The sequence below is a fragment of the Labeo rohita genome, chromosome 6 (genome assembly GCF_022985175.1).
Source record: "Labeo rohita strain BAU-BD-2019 chromosome 6, IGBB_LRoh.1.0, whole genome shotgun sequence".
NCBI lineage: Eukaryota > Metazoa > Chordata > Actinopteri > Cypriniformes > Cyprinidae > Labeo > Labeo rohita.
Genome location: NC_066874.1, coordinates 33,258,047 through 33,281,336, shown reverse-complemented (window position 1 = coordinate 33,281,336; position 23,290 = coordinate 33,258,047). Strand labels below are relative to the sequence as shown.

The 23,290-nt window shown below is 36.0% G+C and overlaps 1 protein-coding gene across 5 annotated transcripts in view; it reads left to right on the top strand.

Moving 5' to 3' along the window:
- Positions 1-23,290, top strand: part of slc12a5a (solute carrier family 12 member 5a) — a 145,953-nt gene that overhangs the window by 54,471 nt on the left and 68,192 nt on the right. The window contains exon 1 of one of the 5 annotated variants that reach the window (XM_051112172.1): positions 188-545. The exons of 3 other annotated variants lie outside the window; for them this stretch is intronic. In XM_051112172.1, coding sequence (XP_050968129.1) covers positions 491-545 — 55 coding nt within the window. In that variant the 5' untranslated portion in view covers positions 188-490. Of the gene's footprint in view, positions 1-187; positions 546-23,290 lie in introns of those variants that run through there. One more of the 5 variants, XM_051112171.1, reaches the window with a different exon arrangement.

The following is a 23,290-nucleotide window of genomic DNA, read 5'->3' as shown; positions in this document are numbered from 1 at the left end:
TTTAATTATACAATATTTAATATTTATTTATTTGTGGGTTTTTTCTGTATTTTGTGTGAATATTGTATCAGCTGCTACCAGAGCATGTGTGCATGGATACCCATGTGTATGAGTGAGCGAGTGGGAGCGGGAGGGAGGGAGAGAGAGAGAGTGTGTTCCATCATCCAGTAAACTCCAGCCGCTCTGAGCTGTCGTACCCTCCTCCTACGAGAGAGAGAGAGAGAGAGAGAGAGAGAGAGAGAGAGAGAGAGGGAGTCACGCTACAGCCAAGAGAGGAGAGGAGAGCGCGAGAAGAAGAGAATCGGAGGAGAAAAACCGCGCATCTCTCGTTCCGTCGGCCGGTAATTTCCTCTGGGCTCTCGGCAGGAGAAGGCAGGTGCGCAGATCGCTCCATCTTTTTCTCGCACATCTCCTCGTTTGGCCATTCTTCTGCTTTTCTCCCCTGAGCGGAGGAGAGTTTTGGGGGAGCGAGGGCATTCGGAGAGACAGGATGGTCAACAACCTGACCGAATGCGAGGAGGCAGAGGGGGCCGCCAACAGCCAGGGTGAGTGGAGGAATCTCTCGCGTTCTCATCTGCGCTCGGTCGCTCGCACACACCCACTCACGCTGACATGGGAATGGTCAGTACGGATGGAGGGAGGGAGGGAGGGAGGGAGGGTTCGAGCCGCGGGTTCTGCTGTTGCTGCCCACCACAGGTCCTCTCCTGTCTTACTGCATGGTTGCTGTGAGTGGAATAGTAATAGGCGGTTGTAGTTGTAGTTGTATGTGTTCATACAGCACACCGTGTGCCTTTGTGTGTTTTCAAGCGTGGTACACAAATGCAGAAAGCTGCAGTGGAAGGGGAACCTCTCACTACCGTCATACACTATCAGAACTCCTCTGGTAGATACGTAGATGCCATCATAATGTTAGACCCTGCTGCTCAGTTTTCAACCTGATTCTATAAGGTAGCATTCAAAGCTGTGGCTCTTTTATTTTATTTTTTATTTCTTGTCATTTTTTATTACTTTACAATTTTATTTTATTTTAATTTTTTTTGTTACTTTAAATTTTTATTTTATTTTATTTATTTTAATTTTTTTTTATTCTTTTTTTTTTATTACTTTGCTTTTTTAATTTCATTATTTTTAAGTTTTATTTAGTGTTATTATGCGTTATTAGCATTTATTTCATTTTTTGTCCCTCTGAAGGATTCCGGTAGGAGAGTGCTGTGACTGTATAATCTCTTCTATCAGGTCAACATTGCATAAGTCTCCATCACTGTAACCATAGCATTATGGTTCTTCACCCAGTCAGTCTGATGTTTGCTTCTCCTATCCTTGGACAATGAAATGGCTTTCAATTACATTTGGATTTCACTCAGTTATGCACCTTTTCATCAGACGTGACTATCCGATCAGTCTGTTTAACAGGCGTCAGCAGCTGTCGGTGTGTTTAAACTCTTTGATCGCATCAGGAGGCAGTTTTTTCACACAGCACATACATCACGCACACAGATATGTGGCACAAATCAGATTAGGGGGCAGTGTTTAATGTAATTTCCCTACATGGTTTTCTGTGTGTTGCACTGGATTATTGTTTAGTCTACCTTTACTGCCAGAGATTTGCACCTTTTAGGTCTGTTATAATGCCCTATAAACCCAATCCCAGAGTCTGATCCAGCCGTGTGGATGTGTCGCTGTCCGTGGTGCTGAATTCAGCCAGACAGCAGCACTATCAGTCAGTCCTGCCTGGTGCTGTCCAGGGTCCTGATTTATCCTTTTCATTACAAGATGAGGCGGATTATCAGGAGATTTAGGCGAGCATCTCACTGTCCCACTACACTAAGATGAAAGGCATCCATCCTCCAGATGCATCTGCGTCATGCGCTCAGGCATATTCATGAGATGCCGCTCTGTTAATTATTTGCAAGAGACTTTGTTCCAGGCTTGATGGATAAAGAATTTATTTAGAAGGGTGCACATGCAGATAAAAAAAATGCCATATATTCTAAAATATATAAAAATATATAACAAATAAAAATTTATAAAAAATAAGTAAAATATTACAAAATATTTAATATTAAAAATAATTGAATAATTATTTATAAACAGTCCAAATATTTGTAAAATAAATTATGTAATATTTTTATTTTATATAATAAAAACACAGTATATATGCAGTGTATATAAATAAATACATAAATATACATTAATACATAAATAAATAAATATGGACTATGCATTTTAGTACAGCTGTAACTCTTTATTGGACTTTTAGAATAATAAACAAATTTCCTATTTCTTATTTTGTTTTTCTACATTTTGTTTTGTTTGTGTCTTTCAGTGACTTGAAGGACTTAGGCTGCACAATTAATCTAATTGCTAATCGCGAATACAATTACAGATGCCACAATTATGTAATCGTTCAAAGGCGCAATTACAAAAAAAATAATAATAATAATACATTATTCTGCTTGCTTAAGATGTGGGGGTGGGGGTGTTTTTCCTGCAGGTTATCTTAAGGGTTTTTTTTTTACCGTTTTAATTTTTTTTTTTTTTTATTAAAAGAAACTATATATAAAAAGGTGGCATGCAGTGCTTCAAACAGTGGTATAAAGCTATTCAAAACATCATTCAATGTAAATTGTGATCATTGTAATTAATAATTGCAATTACAATTTCAGTTGACAATTATGATTTTAGGCATAATCGTGCAGCCCCAGACTCCAGTAGTGAGTCCTGACCTGTCGCTGAGCTAGTGTTCACTGATGTGTGACTTTTAGTGCGCTGTAATCTCATCTATCAGGTCGGCATGGCATAAATCTTCATTGCTGTCACTGTAACAATAGCGACTCTTTGCTCACAGGATGCTGTAGAGGTTTGTTGCTCCCCTCCTACAGCTCTAGACTTAAACGCATACTTAGAATTTCACTCAAGTAGAAATATTGCATGTGCACTCGCTTTGGTTAAAATAAATTTATTATATTTGTAAAAATACTTAACCCTAGCAACCACGTAGCGATCGTAGAAGTCATTGCAACTGCATAGCAATGCCCTGGCAACAATCCCAGCATCATTCCAGTGAACAGTTTTCCTTATAAAATGCAGAAATCTAGTTTTGGTGATTATGTTTCTCATCACTTGACCTTCCACTTTGAAGCGGCATGTGATGCTTATCAACAGGGTGATAAATGTGAGGATGGCAGCGATAGACAGAGGGTGCAGCTCTGAGAAGGGCTGTGGGTAAGTCTTTTTAGAGATAAGAGCTTATTGTGCTATTTGTCAGCGCGATCCCTTTGCGCTGCGGCTGTGCGGAATGTACAGTGACACAGGGAGGATCAGTCAGTGTTTTACAGTGTGAACTCTGGTGATTAATGCAGTTGTCATGCAGTGATGCAGTCGTGTGTCTTATGAAGGCCTGTAGCTCTGTTCCAAAACCTGGTGAGCTGCCAATCTAGAGTGTTTTAAGGCAACATATAGATGCTTTTTGGGCTGTAACTAACACATAGTGAGGCTTTCTTTGGATCACATTTGTTGTTTTTGTACGCTACTATTCAAAAGTGTAATGTTTTTGAAAGATGTCTCTTATGCTTATCAAGACTGCATTTATTTGATAAAAATGCAATTTTTTATTTGAATATCTGTAAAAATATGATTTATTGCTGCAATCAAAGGTGAATTTTCAGCACCATTGCTCCAGTCTGCAGTGTCGCATGATATATTTCTCAGTTCATTTCCAGTAGTATCTTGTTATTTTCAGAGGATTTCAAAAGTACTGAATCCAAATCATGAAAGAAGATCCAATGGAATTCTTTTGAATTTTGTTCAAAAGTTAGTGGTCAGTAATTTTTTTTAAAAAAAAGAAAGTCTTTTCTGCTCATCAAGGCTGCATTTATTTGATAAAAAAATCAGCAATATTCTGAAATATTATTACAGTTTAAAATAATTATTCCCTATTGCAATATATTGTGAAGTGTAATTTATTCCTGTGATGCAAAGCTGAATTTTCATTCTAATATGCTGATTTGCTGCTCAAAAGACATTTATGAGTATTATTAAAAGTTCAAAGGAACAGCATTTATTTGCATTGAAATTGTGCAAACTGTCATTTAACATCATGTCTACAACATACTGACTGAGATACTCCTCATTAAATCCTCACTTTCATAGCAGAAACGGTCTGAAAGTATATTTCAAGGGAAGATAGCTAACAAAGAAAGAGCTTTTTGTATTTTGAATGTGATAGAATTGTAATGTCAGAGTTCAGAAAGACTGATTTGATGTCTTTCTTTAGGTCCCTGTCTCTCTGTTTATCTGTTTTGTCCTCACTCCCTCTTCATCGAGGGGTTAATGACCGTCCCTTTTCTCTTTTGTCTCTCTCTCGTTCGCTCACTGCAGTGTTTTATGTCTGCTGAAGGTCTTTAATAATGTTTAGTTAAGGCTGTGAGAGGCCGTGCGTGGCCGTCTGTTGCAGGAGAGATTCTCTTAATGCGTCACAGGAGCCCCGGTGTGTAATGAGCAATGAACCGCTTAAACTGTATGAATGTCACTGCGTTAGATATAAAACACTTCCCGCTTGAAATGCTGAAACAGTTGATCTAGTGTTAAGATGAAGACAGATATTTGTGTTTGTTTATGGTTGATGGTTAATGTGATTCTCTTCACCTGTAGTTCCTCTACTGTGAACTGATACTAAATCACCAGCTGATTAACAAAAGAAATGTGAGAGGAACAGTTCTGCAGTATTTGTTTGACATTTTCTATATATTGCTGTGAAATTTTTATAGTGCCAAAATACATTTTGGGGCTGCTAGTGAGTGTTTAAATGTGATTTAAAATGATGTGATTAGCTTCAGCAATAGGACAGCACACATTCACATACTCCACATGTCAAATGGCTAATGGGTTTGAAAGGGAAAAGGTCTATTTTAATTAAAAATGAGCCCTACAGTAAAGGTGATGGTAATGAATACTAATTCAGAGGTAATTATGACAACCCTAAAACATTTAAAACAATTCTAGTGGAAAGTGTAGATATCTGTTGGTTATTTTATTTTATTTTATTTTATTTTATTTTATTTTATTTTATTTTATTTTATTATTTATTTTATTTTATTTGCAAGAGACTTTGTTCCAGGCTTGATGGATAAAGAATTTATTTAGAAGGGTCCGCATGCAGATAAAAATATATTTAAAAATGCCATATATATTCTAAAATATATAAAAAATATAACAAATAAAAAAATATTAAAAATAAATAAAATATTACAAAATATTAAATATTAAAAATAATTGAATAATTATTATTTTATTTTATTTTATTTTATTTTATCCACCCCAAAACCTAGAGAGCACATTTCTGCACTAAATTCTCATTAATGTAGTGTGACAAAAAATATATCATACTCCACATGATGCATGACCCATATGATTTCTTTTTAATTCTAGTGGAAAGTACACATATTTGTTGTTTTGTTATGAAGCTTATGGACAGTCTGACCAGTGTAATGTTACTACTTTTATTTTATTTTATTTTATTTTATTTTATGTATTTTTTAATTACATTTCTGCAGTAAATTCTCATTAACATTATGTGACAACATTTTGTCTTATATTAATTATATTAATATAATACAGTAATGTGACTAAATAAAACTAAATATAATTACATAAAATGTCTGATGAATTTTTGGCTTGATTCATATGAAAATAGTGTCACAAAACCAAAAAAATCATAATGACCCTATAATAGGCTTTGTTTCATTTATGCAAAATAGAATTTTCTTGTTTTTTTCCTGTGGTTTTGGGGTGAAATATTCCTTGAACATGTTTTTGAGGTGTAATATGTGGCGTTTTGTGGAACTGCAGTTGCTGTAGTTGCGAGCATGTAGGAGAGATGTTTTGCAGTTCTTCTCGGTGTTATCGCCATAGTTACCACTGTCGTAACAGAGCGGCCGACTGCATTGCTCACCATCAAGGCCAAGACGAGTACGTGCGTTTGCTCAAGAGTGCAGGAGACTCATTTCAAGCTGAAAAGAGCGGAAATAAGATGGCTAGAGAGTGAAATAATGAGGTGGTCGACAGGGACTGTGAATAAACAACTGGCCCAAAAGGCTAAATAATAAATGACATCACTGCAAAGTAGTGCTTCCTTTCACGTGCTGCACAGGAAGTGCTGTTATGACGCTGGAGTTATCTTCTTCATGAATGTGAGCAGAAACCTCTCGTGTGTCTATGTATGAAGCGCTTACGTACAGGTGTTTCCAGCTCCATCCAGCTTTATTTCTCACTGCTCTCCACAGAGCGACTAATCAAGAGACTCCAGCAAATGAGTTGAACCTTTTCCATTTCAAGGTTATATGATATGATTCACTCATCATTAAAACGGCAGAACAAAAAGTGTTTGGTACAGTTGTGTAACACGCAGATGTCATTTAAAGCTCCGAATGTCTAGCGGAGCCCAGTTCTAATTACTGTAGGGTTCTGTAACGATACTTCATGACTGCAAACACCCGCACTTCTCTCTCGGCCTCATTCTCCGTCCGAGTGAAATCTAGCAAACCAGTCCAGAAATGCCAGCTTGAGGTAAATCGAGTTGCATTAAACCGTTGTCGTCAAATCATATTGGGATTCTGGGTACAAAACAAGTTTTCCATTTGCTTGCAAGTTGCATTAGGACGTCTGAAGGGTTTTGGAGAGCATGTTGTGGTCAGGGGAGTGAGCTGTTGGGATTCATGACAGAATTGGGCCAATTTAATAAAAGCTGAAGACAGCTTGATCCACTGTGTGCCTTTGGGTGGATCTTGACAATGCCAATAAACTAGCAATTTTCTCAAGAAAATTGCCTTGCTTGTGCAAAACTCAGAGCCGTGATGCATTCCAGGGTGCTGCTATATATTATTTATGTATTACACTATTTATTAAAAGGGTAGTTCACCCAAAAATGAAATTTGCTGTTAATTAACTCACCCTCAGGCCATCCACTGATGTAGAGGACTTTATTCTTGCTTAGAACAGTGAAGAAGATTTTAGCTGAAACTGTGGTCCTTGATGATTCATAAAATGCAAGTCAGCGGCTATTGCCACTTTGAAAGTAAAAAAATAAGCATATCAGGGAACACAAAATTAATAGCTGTGGCTGTCAATATTATGACATATTGAGGTCTTATGATCTGTGCAAGAAATTAAACATTATTTACAGCATTTTTACCTGTAATCCAGAGCCTCAGGCAAATGATCCTGAGTGATGTCCGGTTTACGAATGAATCGTTCTTTTGAACTGAACCAGAACTGAACCAGTTCATCAAATCAGACTAAATCGTCTGAAACAGATTGTAGCTCGATCAGCACGGATCTAGAAGTTACTCAATCAAAACTCACTTTCGGATGCCTGACAGTCACTCCGACTGGAAATGAGCCAAGATCCTGATCCTATGATGACTGAATCATTCAGTTCTCCAGTTTCTCCAACACTCACTAAACTGAAGAAACAGTTTGACCTGAATGAAGGCCCAAATTAACATTTCTATGGTTTCTCATGGTTTATGTAAAAAGGTGAGCTGATGCAGACTTGTTTATTTACCTTATATGCTTTAGACATATAAAACATCCCTGTTTCACATCGTTATTCGGTGCATTTATTATATAATTTTGTGTACATGACGTCTTTGCTTGATTGCATAAACTAACTGCTGAATTGTTTATCAAGATGAACTGTCCAAAGAATCAGTTCACAGAAAAGAATCAGATTTCCTTTTTAATCCTCTGGATTACAGGCAGAAATGTTGTAAAAAATGTTCAATGTCTTACACAGACCGATTGTTTCACTTCGTAAGACCTCAGTATATCATCAGGAGCCAATGGGATTCATTTTGTGTTGCCTATATATGCTTTTTTTGACTGGTAGTTGCTGTTTTGCATTTTATAAATCACCACGGACCATAGACTCTGCTAAAAACACAAGTCAGATTCATCTTGTATGGCGTGAGAGCGAGTACATCAACATTTTCATTTTTAGGTGAAATTTGGCCATGAAAGTAACAATTTATGCAACAAAAAAGTGCTGAATAAAAATGGGATTTGAAAATGTATTATTTGCATAAAAGCATTCATCTAATGCATTATCAGTTGATCTCTACAGTAACAGTAGCCCTATACTGTATATGATTTTGGTCCCTCCTTGTAATTGCCTTCAAAGTAATTCTGCAGGATTCAAGTATTTTATTCGATTTTTCATGTTTTATCATTCATCAGGTGATTTTATATATATATATATATATATATATATATATAAAGTGATGCAGTCCTAGAAAGCACATGTAATGACACTGAGGCGATCCACCTCCATCATTTGTGGGTGCACATGTACTTCCAAGAACGATTTGCGTCTCCTCAGATCGAGTTAATATTCATTTCCATGGTTACCTATCGCTGGACGGGCGCCAGCAGGTCTCTCTGTTAACCTCGTTCAGGATTGCAGTGGAAAACATCGTCTTCCCTACGCCCCTTTCACCTCCTTCCCAGTCAATTTGGAAGAAAGCATCAGTGCGGATGGTTTTGAGTGCGCGGCATCATTTCCCCAGCGGCGGCGGCGTGTCTGTACGCAGGATAATGCTGTTTTTCTTCCCTATCTCAGTGGATGATAGCGGAGGTGTGTTTGCCGTGTTTGTGTGTGTTTATGTTGCTGTTGGTGGTGGATATCCATGCATGTGTAATTGGCCGGAAATGTGCCGCTGATTTGAATTGTGTGTCTGTGTGTGCGAACCAGGACTCACTTAATTATATATTCACATACTTTCTTTGTATTGGTGTGTGCAAAGTGAATGATTGGCATGAATGCATCAGTTGTTTTGATGCATTCCCGCTGTGACTTCTCCACGTCTCAAGAATGTGAGCTGCCATCCAACCTAGACTTTATAACACTTACTTAACACATATTATATCTGATCTGACTACAGTACTGTTTTTATATTTCAAAGTAGAGATGCATGTATTAATTCATATATTCCATTATTTGGATACAATTTCAGTCATTTTTATCTGCTTTTATGTGCTTTTTATTAGTTTTGGGGTTTTTTATATTTCTATTTAGCATAATTGTAGCACTTCAGCTTTTAAATGTATCTCTTTTTTCAATGAATTTCAAATTTGTTACATTTAAGATTTAGAAGTTTTGCATATATTTTTTCAGCTTTATTATAGTTACCGAAAACAATTTTAATTGCAGTTAACAATAATAATGCTTTTCTATGTTGTTTCTAGAGCTTATTCATTCATAGATTCATATATTCAGTTATTCAGATTAAGTTTTCTACTTTTATGTGCTTTTGTACAAAAAGCTTTTCTTTTTTTTTTTTATATCTATTTAGTTTTAATTTAGATTTATTTCAGTTTAAGTAATATTAGCACTTCAGCTTTTATACTGAATTTCCAGTATTTTAAGTTTAAGTTTTGAGTCAAATATTTAGATTTTACTTCAGCTTCATTTCAATTACTAAAATGTTAACAATTTTTATTTCAGTTAACAATAATAACGCTGTTCTATATTTTCTAGGTTTCTAGGGTGTTGTTGATTAAGCTGTAGTATTTGTATGCACTATGTATGAGCTTTTGTATTTGTGTGTGTGTATATAGCTTTAATTTACCTTTATTTTAAGCTTTTTTTCAATTACTGAAAACAAATTTAATAGTTAACAAAAACAATGCTGTGCTGTGTAGTTCCATAGGTGTTATTTACTCTTTATCTTAAATTTATATCATATTATTTATCTATTGATTTATTGAGCTGTTAACTTTTGTGATTTTTGTTGCTTGGCATACATTAGCTCACTACTTCTAACATGCATGTTGCATATATGTCTGCATTTGACAGTGTCATCATTATCATCATAGTTAGTCTCTCAGACGCATAAATCCATCTAAACATAACCGGCTAATCATCAGCCACTGAGAGACGTGTTCGCTGATGGACGGGAAAACGTCACCAAGAGATGTCTCCAGTTTGAAGTGTGTGTCCTCCCACAGCGGGAGTCAAAAATAGTCGCGTCTAAATCCATAAGAGGAGTTTGTAATTGGTGCTGTATGGGGACAGCTGGATGACAGACGGACGGGAGGGATATATGGAGCTACTGGAGGAGAATTAAAGGAATGCTGGGTAATTGGCCAGCATGAGAAAGAGGGATCAAACTCGCCCTGCCTCCGACTGATGCCCAATTCTCCAATACGCCACACACATACTTCACATGGAGGCTAATGAGGGAGCAGGGCTTAGCATTGATGCTAAAACTGAGAGATGAATGTTTATATATAAAGCCGTGTAGAGCACTGTTGGTGCAAAGCTTTGAAGAAATAATATGGAAACAGTATGTAATTTAGAGGATTTTTTTTTTTTTTTTTTTTTTTTTTTTTAGGGATGCAACAATCATGCATTGTTATGTCAACTTCAGATTTTTTACCCAAAATACAAATTTTTTGTAGTGGATGATAAAATGCTCCCAGTTTCTCAAATGTGGCTGTTATATAAATGAGACTTCTCTAAATCTCCTCATTTGCTGGAGCGCTTACAGTAAAAGCTAATGGTGTGTGTGAATAATGTGTCATGTAGGGAGGAGGAGTTTCAGTGATAGACTTATTACTACACTCAGTTATTTCTGTCAGTCTTAAAGTGTCTCCAGCAGTCAGATGTCAGTAGTTCCCACAGGAAAAAATGATTTATTATACATGCATGCATGACCTCTTAAAAAACTGAAAATAAATCTTGTTTCTCCAGTTAATATAGGTAGTAATGTTCTTTTCCTGTTTCAATATGAGGTATATAACAAGACTGGAAGGAATATTGTGTTCGTGACACCATTTCACAGGGTTTTTGCTGATTTTTTGGCATATTTTATGCACAATGTCTCAAATATCTTTCATATCTTGCAAGCACGTCAACGAGCAAATCAAATCATTGAGGGATTTTCTGTGTGTAAATGTGAATGCTCTCACACGTTGTAAAATGCCGGTAAAGTTCTAGTTAACCCTGAAGCACTGAAGGCTGTAAATATATAATTTGTCATCACTGTATTAGAGCAGTATTAAGAAATCCACCCGGCTGCAGTGATTATATACGTGGACTGATTACAGATGTGATTGTGTGGCCCTGTGGGAGCCCCGTCATGTTTCGAAGACTTTCTTACCTCAACATATGTTTAAAGTACTTAAAACCATCCTGCTGAGTGAGGCTGGAGGGAAGGAGCAGGAATATTCTCTCTCTGTGTGTTTCTCTCATGTGTTCTTTCTCTCTCATGATGTCCTTGGTTGATTTTGAGTGACAGGTGAAGCTGTAATTTACATTCAAGGAAGAGAAACCGTCACTCACTGTCTGTCCTCTAAAGCCGAATCCAGTCCTCTGTCACGCTTGCCTGTTTCGTGTTTTAAGAGGGTGAAAGTGCTCTTCGCTTACACTAGGACTAGCATATGGGTACCTGTCCGTTCATGAATTCCTGGTTGGGAAGCTGATATACAGGAACCCCTTGGTCATCATAATTTAGAATGAATTCTAATAGAATCAAACAAGAATCCTCTAAGAATCAAGCATCATCCCATTCCTGATTTTCAGTTCAAGTACAGCCTTTGTTTGGATAATAGATTTTCCAACAGATTTTGATTCCAGTTGATTCTTTTTGCTGTTTAAAAATATGAAGTCTGTAAGATTCGTTAAATGTTTACACTCACCAAGGCTGCATTCATTTAATAAAAAAATACAGTAAAAATGGTAATATTGTGAAATATTATTACAGTAACTGTTTTCTATGTGGATATATTTTAAAATGCAATTTATTTCTGTGATGCAAAGCTGAATTTTCAGCATTTTTACTCTAGTCTTCAATGTCACATGATCCAGAAACATTCTAATAGTTGATTTGCTGCTCAAGAAACAGTATTATTATTATCAATGCTGAAAACAGTTGTGCTGCTGAATATTTGTGTGGAAACTGTGATACATTTTTATTTTCATTTTTATTTTATTTTATTTTATTTTTTATTGAAAACTTTTTTTTTAACTGTCACATTTCAACAGCTTCATGCATATATTAATTTCTCTCTCCAAAAAAAATGTACTGACACCAAACTTTTGAATGACAGTATATATATATATATATATATATATCAAGTAAAGTTATTAAATGGGATGTTCATCCTTTAATAATGACATTTATGAATAATTGTCAACATAGGAGTCCAGACCAGATCCACACCCAAACTAGGCTGCATGAGGTTCGGATCAGGATGCACTGATCCAACAGCCAGATATTTGGTACAATACAAACACTGTTGTTATTGCATCTCAGTTGGCAAATCGTGGTGCTGCCAATGCTGAAATCTCAGATTTGATTCTCAGAATGTGCATGGACTGACAACATCTGTGGATTTGCAAATTTATTTGGATAAAAGCATTTGTGAAATGAATAAAAGTAAATGTACAGTGGTCTGGAAGTCATAAAAATGCATGTCTGACCTGTGCTTGAAGTATTGATCACCTTTAGCTGTTTGATAAAATAGATCAAGATGTAGACCCAAACCAAAGGCCATTTTGGTTTAGCATTACATAATGTCTAATAAATCAGTTACAGGCATTCTTAATTGAATATATATGATTCCGAGTTTCATTACACTCTATTTTTGAACGTGCATTAACTACTGATACATGTAGCATCACAGAATGCATTAAAGTGAAAGTTATTATAAAATCCAAGTATATTTCATAATGTAACTGAGGAGAATTACATAAATACACTTCTAATTTAGCTCTGCAGTAAGGACAGCGGATGTTTACTCCACAAACCCCGTTTTGAAGAGCAACTGCACTACAGCACGTCATACTGACACACTGAGCTTTAAATCCACTTACGCTCAAGCAGTTTGGATGCATCCCAAACCGCCGGGAACCCTATCACAGCCTTCCAGATAAGGGATCAATTCTACCGGTTTATCCTCAGGCTACAACATCCAGATATCTTCTCTTATTACACTGGCCAGAGCAAATATCAGTGCTCTGTTCTCACAGTCCAGGCTGGAAGATTTCACACATTCAGGACTTAGAGTTTGCTTCTTACTTTAAAACTAAAAGAATTTAAGCACCTGATGTGGTAGAAAAATTACTTTTTAATGGGTCTTTAGTGAACATTGAGGATTTAGTAAATGTTCTGGTGATTTAAAGAAAACAAAACTGTGACCTGAAGAACCTAAACATCAAGATTCATTACTGAACCTGTAATAGCATCATTTATTTTTAAGATTGCGCACCAGAACTTACCAATGCTATTGCTAATGGTGCATTCAAGTCTTCCTGGGATGTTTAAAACAACAAATCTACCATCAATACAGAAGTTGATTCATTGCATTCAACATGTTTTTTCACCAGCACACAAGAAAGTTTCCTACTAGTAACTACAAATTTGTGTGTGTTCAGCACATACTGTAAATATGATCTTTCCAACATGGCTTGAATGCACCATAATATTTAGGTGGTAGCAATGTGTTCAAATACTATTTTCAATCAGATGCACCATTTTCACCTGTTGGATGTTAAAACGGGTGGAAAAAATCCCACAGATGTGCATTTTAAAAGGCACCTGAGCCAGAGTCATAAAAAACAGCACCTAGCAACCGCCCAGAACACCCTATCAACACCCTGACAACCACTTGAAACATTGCAGCATCATATCGCTGAGTTTGCACAGGTCAGCTGCACTCACATTCACGTTTTCCTCACAAATTTTGGATTTATTGTGTTGTCCATGTGTGTAAGCGAATAGGTCTCGGTGTCTGTAGTGGGCTCTGGGAGAGAGTGTCAACATCAAACGGATCTGTTCTGTAGTGGTCACTAATCCCTTTAGTTCTGCAAGCACATCTGATCCCCACCTGCCTGTCGCTCTGATCGTACATAACGCCTCTAAATCCCACAGCATTTTCACCACGTGCTCCAAAACAAATAACACTGTTCTAGGAGCCGACCTGCCATTGAGCTTGTACACGAATATAGTTTTTACAGCTGTTAGCATATAAATCTGTATAAGATAGACGTTTACTGACAAAAAAATTACAGTGTGTGTTTTGAACACGCTGCATTTGTAGTTGTTAGACATGTACCATGGAAATACCATAATAAAATATGGTATGATAAAATATGTACTCTGGTGGTATACCATGTTTGTTTGCTTTTTTTATTATATTTAGTATCTACGCCAAGTTCTTCCAGAAAATACCATTGTATTACTGTGGTAGATGTCCAAATAATTATGGTAGTACGGTGATATGTTTTTTGTATATAGTGTATTTTAGTGTATTTATTTTTGTGGTCTTACTTTAACTTATATATCTTTCTGTATTTTAGAGTACTATGGTAATATCTCGATTCATTAATATGTATGTAATTCAGTTCACAAACATTTTTTAATTATGCCATTATTTTGTATATATGCCAGAGTGCATCCAAAAATACCATGGTACAACTATGGTAACAGTCCAAAAAGCTATGGAAGTACCATGCTAGTTTTTGTGTCTTATATAGTGTGTTTTTCTTTTAAGTACTCTAGAGTACCATGGTAATACATGAATATACGTGAATAATGCAGTTCACAAACAAACAACAATGAACAACAAACAATGATCATGTTATATACAAAAAAGTACCATGTTTTTTAGACATGTACCATGAAAATACCATGCTTTTTTAACAAGATAAAGCTACTCTTAAAACATACTGTGGTGGTGTATAGTACAGTGATAGTAAAGCATAATAAGACTTTTGTCACTCTGAATGGTGTTTAGTAGGTATACCAAAGTACTTCCTAAAATGCCATGGTAAATGTCTAAAATATGTCCAAAAACATTTGTCGTTTGTAAGTGCATATTGTTCACTTACACTTATATCATGGGTTTTTGGACATTTACTTTGGTACTAAAATGCTATATTTGGAGCTTTCCTATACTATATACTGTAAATACCTTGGTACATGTATTTCAATAAAAATATACCGTCCATGATTTGTTTTGTAAAGGTTACCTGTGACAAATTCTGCGCGTCTCCTTTAATGTTTCAGGTGTGGGTTTGAGTAGATGGAGCAGGTTCTAGATCAGCTCGGCTGGTCAGTCTAATCTGATCTTGTGCTGTTTCTGACCTCCACGCTCCCGTGGCCCGAAGCTCATTTCATGGGCTGTCATCATTAATCCCGACGGAAGGTGAACAGACAGATTCAGGTGTGGAGAGAGAGGCTGGAGAGATGAAGAGGTGTTTCTTCTTTCACCACTGTCTGTTCATTGAGCTGCTCAGTATGCAGAGCGCCGTATTTGTAGCGTGACTGAATGTTCAATCGCTTCTGTATTAAATCATTGAAAATTTCCTGGGAGAAAAGCTGGTTTTAGATCAGAATGGAGCACTCTAGTCATATCGATACATTTTGTTGAACTGACACTGAATTATCATCAGTGACTGCAGTGAATATAAATGAATGCATATTAATCTCAAACAGTCAGCTGAGAAGACTAGGTTGTGAGTCTTATGAAAACGCTATTTTTTATGCAATGTGACATTATTTTATGACAATTAGGCACATTTTTACTTTCCATATTCTCATTACTGTAATGCATCTGGATGTTTTAGCTTTTTTTTAATGAATTACTTTTTTTAAGTAATATTATTCTGAACGATTCTCTCTGTTTACTGTAATAAAATGTTTTTCATTTAAACAGATTGAAGTCAATACAACAAATATCATGATGCAGAAATCATTTACAATTGACATTGTTTTCCGTTTCATATTTATTAATGCATTCATGACAATTCGGGGTTAAATTTGCTTAATTATGAAAATAATCTCACAATGCAAAAAATTTAAGAGTAGGTTTAATTTTCTTTGTGCAGAATATTTTTTTTCTTTTTGCTATGAAGATAAAATATGGTGTGAACATGTTCTTGGCAAGTCTTATTTACTTTATAACACCTTCACGTGCATCAGACTTGTGCTTGGAAATTGAACATATCTGAAATACATACTGTTGTTATAAATGTAATGTAATGTGTGCCGCACACCCTCACTACAGTGTGAGAGTCATGTTCGGTGAGGTGGATTGGCAAACGCATGAACTATGCGCTGGCAAGCGTGCGTGTATTTGTGTTTGCGTGTCAGCCCTCATCGCCTCCGACCGCCTTCTCGCTCGTGAAGAGGTATAGCCTTTGTCTTCATGTGCAGGCAGTTGCCATGGTAACGTGACTCTGCATTCCTCCTTACCTGCTGTTTTTATCAATTCACACTTTAAGTGCTCGCTCTGCGTCGCTCCGCTCCAATCTGTCAGAGATTCTCACTAATAACTCGTCGGAAATGACATTTAAAGGGTTCATATCATACGCTGCATCATTAGTTTGTCCATGATCTCCATTTATGATGATAAAAAGGTCATAATTTATCTTCTAATGTCTATATTCCACCATAATTCAATTAAAACAAAATAAGGATGTCTATGATACCTGGAGAAAGCTCTGTGTTAACGTTCAGTTTCTCTGAAGTTGTCCCCATTTTTCCCATAATGCTCTTTTTGGACTGTGTAGGATGTTTGAATATGTTTGAATGTTTGAAAGACTCATGATATGATCATTTTAAATGTTGATATTTAGGCACAATATTCAGCACAATTCACATACTTACACTAAATGCATGTACTTAACTATTGGTTATCACTATATACTCAAAAGTATGCACTAGTTATGGAATATTTGAACATACTATGTCAAAAAAGCCTCCTAGTTGCATGCTTTTTGCATTGGCCTGTAAGCATTATTATGTAGCTAAATTCATTAGTACTTCACTTTTAGGTTAATGCACTGAAAAACTACTTCATATTTGCCTGAAAAAGTCAAAAGACAGTGGAAATACCATGGTACGTGAATTTAAAAATCATTCAATTCGCAAACAACTCAATCAATGATTGTATCACTTATAAAAAAATAACTGTATTAGTATGGTCTTGGACATTTACTGTGATATTACCATGGTATATTTTGAAATACTTTGCTGTATTACATAAATACCAAGGCATAAGAGGTTCAGAGTTTCATTGTACTGTGGTACTTCGTGTGACACCGTGTGTTTCACACACTTCGTGTGTTTTTGGAATAACATTTGTTTCACTACCAAAAAAAAAAAAACGGCAGAAAAGTATTGGTAGCATGGTATATCTCAGTATTACCATCAACCACCAACAAAAAACTCAAAAGTTATATTTTTGGCAACTCTGAAGGCCTTTCCACACCAAAAGTGAAATGAATAAGCCTCCAGCAGTACTTATTTCCGATTTCTTTCAACATGGGAACAGGAGAGCTGTCAGTCAATAAATGAGAAAACAAAGTAACTTGAGTAACTTATTTGAAAAAGAAACTTTCAGAGTAATGCATTACTTTACTGATTACTTGAAAAAGTAATCTGATTATGTAACTTGCGTTACTTGTAATGCATTTCCCCCCCACACTCTATATATATTATACAATATATTACTAGTGCATATATATGTGTATATATATATATATATATATATATACCTGAAAAGTTCAGATGCAAAACCAGCTAAAAGCCATCTCGGTCAAAAATGAGATAATGATACTAAGTGAATGCTCCTGACACATAGTACACATCCATCAAATACTTTTACTTTAAACTCGCTAAATTCCAGCCTCAGCCCAATCAGAAATACCAGAACTTACATAGAAACCTATACAAAGTAGCCAGAAAGAAATGCTAATTTTAAAGAAATACATCAGATGGATTTAGAGGCTTTTGCATCTGAACTCTTCATATATATATATATATATACTGTGCACTAGTAATTCTAATCTTACACACTGCTTATATACTGATAGTGTGCAAATTGGGATGCAGGGAACTCATCGCACCGCCTGTCTAGATACGATCGATTCTTGTGAGGTTTGTTAGCGCCAGTCTCAGTAATCGAACCCACTCGTGCAGCGTATCAGCCCTCTACCTCTCTTTCAAGCAATTAAAACACCCTTGATTCCGACAAGCACCCGGTGACCTCTTCAAAACCCGTCCATTAAGTGGTCTTACTCCAGCGTTACGCCAGCTGGTGAAGACATGCAAAATCATGCCCACTTTACCTCCTGAATGACTGCAGATGACCTTGAAGAGCGGCAGACGTTAATGATGCCCATCTGTTGTTCCTCGCGTGCCGAGTCCGAGGAGAAGCGACCTGTCAGATCCGACACCAGCCAGCTTTTTCAGTTGATATCTCTCTGATTGCTTCTTTAATACGCAAGGATCCAGAGAGCTCAGAATAATGAGAATATAAATGAGACGTGCACGCTTATCTGTGATAAAAATGTGTGTTAATTAAGCGGGATGCATGCACTCGACATGTGCTGTGTGTGTTGTATAATCATGTAGTCATATATTAACTGTAAGCTGGGTTGAGCTAATGCTTGAGGAGTGGCCCGTGGTTCTGAAGTGCACAAATCACATGAGGTTAGTGTAATTTCCAGTGCAACTGTGCACGTAGTCACATGTGTCAGTGTTCATGTGTGTACATTAGCTCTACATGACCCAGCCAGAGGCCTACACTGTACTCACTGGGAATTGTGGGTAGCGCTCTGTCCCAACTGCCTAAAAATGGGTATAGATATAGATATAGATATATAGATATAGATTCTTAAAATTTTAAACAAAACCCAGAAAAAATTAAAAAGTGGAGGGGGGTGACAAATTTCTTTGATGCAAACTTTTTATAGTTATATACATTTATTTTATTTCCACATTTTTTGATAATAGGTTTATATTACATAATGAAAACCAGAATCCAAAAAAATTAGACAACACAGAAAAAAAAATTAAGCACTTTTCATAGGGCACTGTTATTGTTAAAATTTAGGTTATTGAACTTGTTGAAGTTTTATGAATTCAGTTGATTGGATATCCTTTATTATTATATAAATCAATTTAAATAATTTAAATGGAATGCTGAAAAATAAAAACGGAAAAAAACATAATTTTGGAGAAAATTTTACTGAAATAAAATTTCATAAGGCACTATTATTGTAAAAATTGTAAGAAATTATTACATTGTTACAATTTTCTAAATTAATTTGATTCAATTTTTTTATTTATTAAAAGGAACATTTTTGGAAAATATTAAAATATAATAAATATGGATCCAAATTTTTTTTTTTTTTTGGATTAATTTTTTTTTTTTTAAATGTAATAAATCCACTGCACTTTGCAGTGTACACAGTTGCATAGCAGTCGGGCGACAGGATGGTTTACATATGGCAATGATATAAACAAACAGTTGAAATTTTCTATATAGTTTGTATTAGTTTATGTGAGTGCATATTGTATGTATGTGGATAGCGCTGGATATTTTTATATTAGTTGCAGGTTAAAGTTAATATATTTTGTGGTGATATGACCTAAAAACCCACCTAGAAACAACCGCCTAATACATTTCACAGTGAAATGACCTAAAAACCACCTAGAGCACACTAGGAGCCGTCTAGAAGTGCACTAGCACCTATGTAGGATAATGTAGTAGACATTTGCTTCACAAGATGTACAAATTTGTCATTGTTTTGTATTGTAGCTGTAATCTATTGATGCTAACATTTTAGATTAGTAGGAAATGTTTGGCTTGGAATGTTTTTCATGCATTTTATAGGAGTGGGATGCTTTTAAGTTGCTGGATTTTTAAGTGTTATGACATGAGTACACATGTGTAAATCCCTGTGTGAACATTTGACTGCATGAAAGGGCCTGCGCTAGAGGCAGCGGTGTCTTGTGGGCAGACTTGGCCCCATCGGATGTGAGACAGACAGCGAAACAGCGAGAAAAACAGAGAAGTAGAGAGAGAGAACTGTGCTGCGTGGTTGCCAGATCCCCCCAATGCTAGCAAACGTCACCGCATTAAGTAGGTCAGGCAACGTACTACAGGATCCGATCTGTGTTGTGTTTGAAACTCTGCATCATTGTGTCTAAATTTACATCTAGTCATCTGCCCTTTAACATGCCATTTGTAACGTATGCCTAGAGGATTTTGGTACAAGACCGCTAACCTGGCAAAAGCGTTCCAGACCCATAGCAGCTATAACTGTTGACATCCCAAAGCGCGTGACCATTGGGAGAAAGAGAGTAACTGTGAGCTTGAAGTCAGCATTAAAAGGTGTTTTTTACTTCTATATAATATCACACATTTTCTGATGTTCAGTGAGAATAAATGGAGGGCGTGACTTTATTGTAATCGAAAAGTGCACATTACATGCCTGAATAAAAACTAAGAGGGATTCTTGAAGATGTTTTGGAGCGGAGCAGGTTATTACATTTAGATGAAAGATAATAAAGACAAAAATGTTCTTATTTGGAATACCATGCACAAAAATTTATAAGAATAAAGGCCTGTACACGGCAAAAACAAAAACTATAAAGATAATGATAATGATAATGAACATCTACACCAACGCACAATAACATTCTGTTTATTATAAATGCACACTTGCAGTTTTATCATCTGTTGCTTTAAGTGCTCAAACAAACTGATTGCATATTGACTTCAAAGTCATATATTCGCTTTTCAAGATCTGTTTACAGCCCATTTTACTTCTGTAATGTGACATATTTCTGGATGCAACAAGACAATTCAGTGAGAATAAATGGAGCATTTTATTTGTAAGAAATTGAAAAGTAGATGTTACATGAAAGAATGAAAATCAAAAGGGTTTCTTAAAGCTGTTTCAGAGATAATTACATTTAGGTGAAAGATAATAAAGAAAAAATGCCCTTTTGGAATAAAATGCACGAAAATGAATAGCAATAAGAGCAGAAATGTGTATTAAGAAAGTACGTCTTGATTTCACGTTGACTTCAGATTTGTATATTCAGTTTTGATCTATGCATCTGTAAATATTTGGAAAGAATACTTTTAATTCAACACGAAAAGGTGTTTGCAACTCCTTTTACTTATGTAATGTGATGTATGTCTGAGTGAAGTAGGATATTCAGTGAGAATAAATAAACAGAGTGGCTTGTTTTTAAGAAATTGAAAACATGCCAGAAGACATGCCAGAATGACAATTAAAGGGATGTTTGAAGTTGTTTCGGAGGTTATTACGGTTGAAAGATGAAAGATAATAAAGACCAAAATATAAGACCAGAAATATGTATTAAGAATATAAATATACTGATTTCAGGTTGACTTCAAAGTCATATATTTGTAAAGTCATATAAATTTGTTGCTTCAGTTTGATTTTTTTTTTTAATCGAATATATAATCTAGCAATCCATAATCACAATATACATTCAGGCCGTTATTCTGTGGTTTTACTACTGCTTGTCTTCGTATGTTGTTGTGATTATTATGAACATTATAAGACTGTTTTATTCACAGTTACACAAGAAGCCACAGCGAGTTATTAATGTGTTTTCTCTTTCATTTCGCATGCTGTGATGCTTGTATGCTCAGCGTAAACATTCTTGGCCAAATATGGCAGGGAGGACATATGGAAATGGAGACTGTCAAAGAGCGACTCAGCTCTAATCTATACATCCGTAAATATTTGGACAGAATTACCACAGCGAGGAGATGCAGGAGAATTGTGTGTCAGGAGCAGCAGAAGAACTGTGGAAGAGCAGCGGAGGGCTTCAAAATGAGTGTTTGTCCAGATTACATAATATCCCAGAGGAACAATTTCACTGCTTAGAGGTTGCACTTTCATTGCTGGAGACGTAAGGGAGTTCTCAGTTAGGTTTTGTTTAGGAATCAGCTCTGCCTCAGATGTTTTTCCAAAGGTTTCTTTGGAGACATAAAAAGTGGCACAAATGCGGTAAAATGCAGTAGAATGCATGTGGAGAGCAGCTCAAATCATAATGAGAAATGTTGAGTTCATATTTAGATGATGTTTGATTGCACACCGTATCTTGGCAAATCTGAGTACAGTTTGAGATCTCTTCTGAAACTCTTGAGGAGAAACTATGGGGACATTTTAGGAGAAACTCCTAAAAAGCAGTAGATGTAAGTCTCAGTTTATTGACCAATTAATTGCATTGTCTAGGAGAAGCAATTGAAATATTAAAGAGACCTCATTTGTGGTCTTTCTTCTCTAAGTTTATCCAGTATGTAAAATTTGGTGTAGGATTTAGAATCAATTTGCACTCAGAAATTGCTAGTAAATGTCAAAAAAAAAAATTTTACAAGGAAGCTGCCTAACGCTTGAATTAATTGGAATAGTATTTTCGTGTGAAACACACTCAACTTGAGTTATCTTTTTTTCTAGCTTTGACAAAGTGCATTTTTACAGTGTACGAGGATCAGCTAAATATCATATTCCTTGGAATCATTCCGATGAGTAATTGAAGCATAATTAATCAGCGGTTATTAATTTTAAGGCTGGACACACGTTAGGCCAAGTCTTGCATTTAACAGTGTCATTTTAGCCAAGATTTACAGGATTAACCTGTTGAGAAACTGGGCAAGTGCCTTGAATATGTTAACTGGATTTCCTCTGAAGACACCTTAGTTAGAGATATTAACATCACAAAAAAATAACTATTTTCCAGTTAAACCAAAACAGTCGGGTGGCGAAATTAACCCTGTACATCCCAGCAAAAGCAGCAAATTAAGACTTTCCTGCAGTAAACACAAGCAATGCTATGTAGCATCTCTAACCTTTCGTTTGAATAAGATTTTATATATTCCCTTAAAATGTGTTTTTGTTTTCTCATGCAAAATATTGCTACTTCATACTTTTAATTTGTGAAATTTAGCCATTTTTGAGTGAAAAGGTGTAGGTGGTTTCTTTCAGTATTACATGAGAAGAGTTTTAAATCTCAGGTCCCTCCGTCGATGCACTGCAAGTATGTGCAAGTATGCAAGTATGCAAGTATTTTTCCACTCAAATGCATTACAGTAAATTTCAGTTTCAGTCACTGTTGCATAATAGAATGCTAACAAGTAATCTGCATTTTTCAGTTTTATTCGAAGACTTTACTGTCTGTGCAATCTCAGATATCAAGGTTTTTTTTATTACATTTAAGGGCCAAGATGTGTCGGCGCAGTAAACGTCTCTTCCAGTGGTGCGTGTACTTTAAACTTTGACACTTCATTAGCAGAGGCTGTGATTCTGATCCGCTAGATATCCTCCATGACCTGTGGATGAGCGGTTGGATCCAATCCGAGCTTTATCACATCATGAACATCTGTCGTGTGTGTTGGAAAAGATGAGACACCTCTTTAAGAGCGCCTGCACACTCAGAGCTCAGCGCAGATGGCTGAA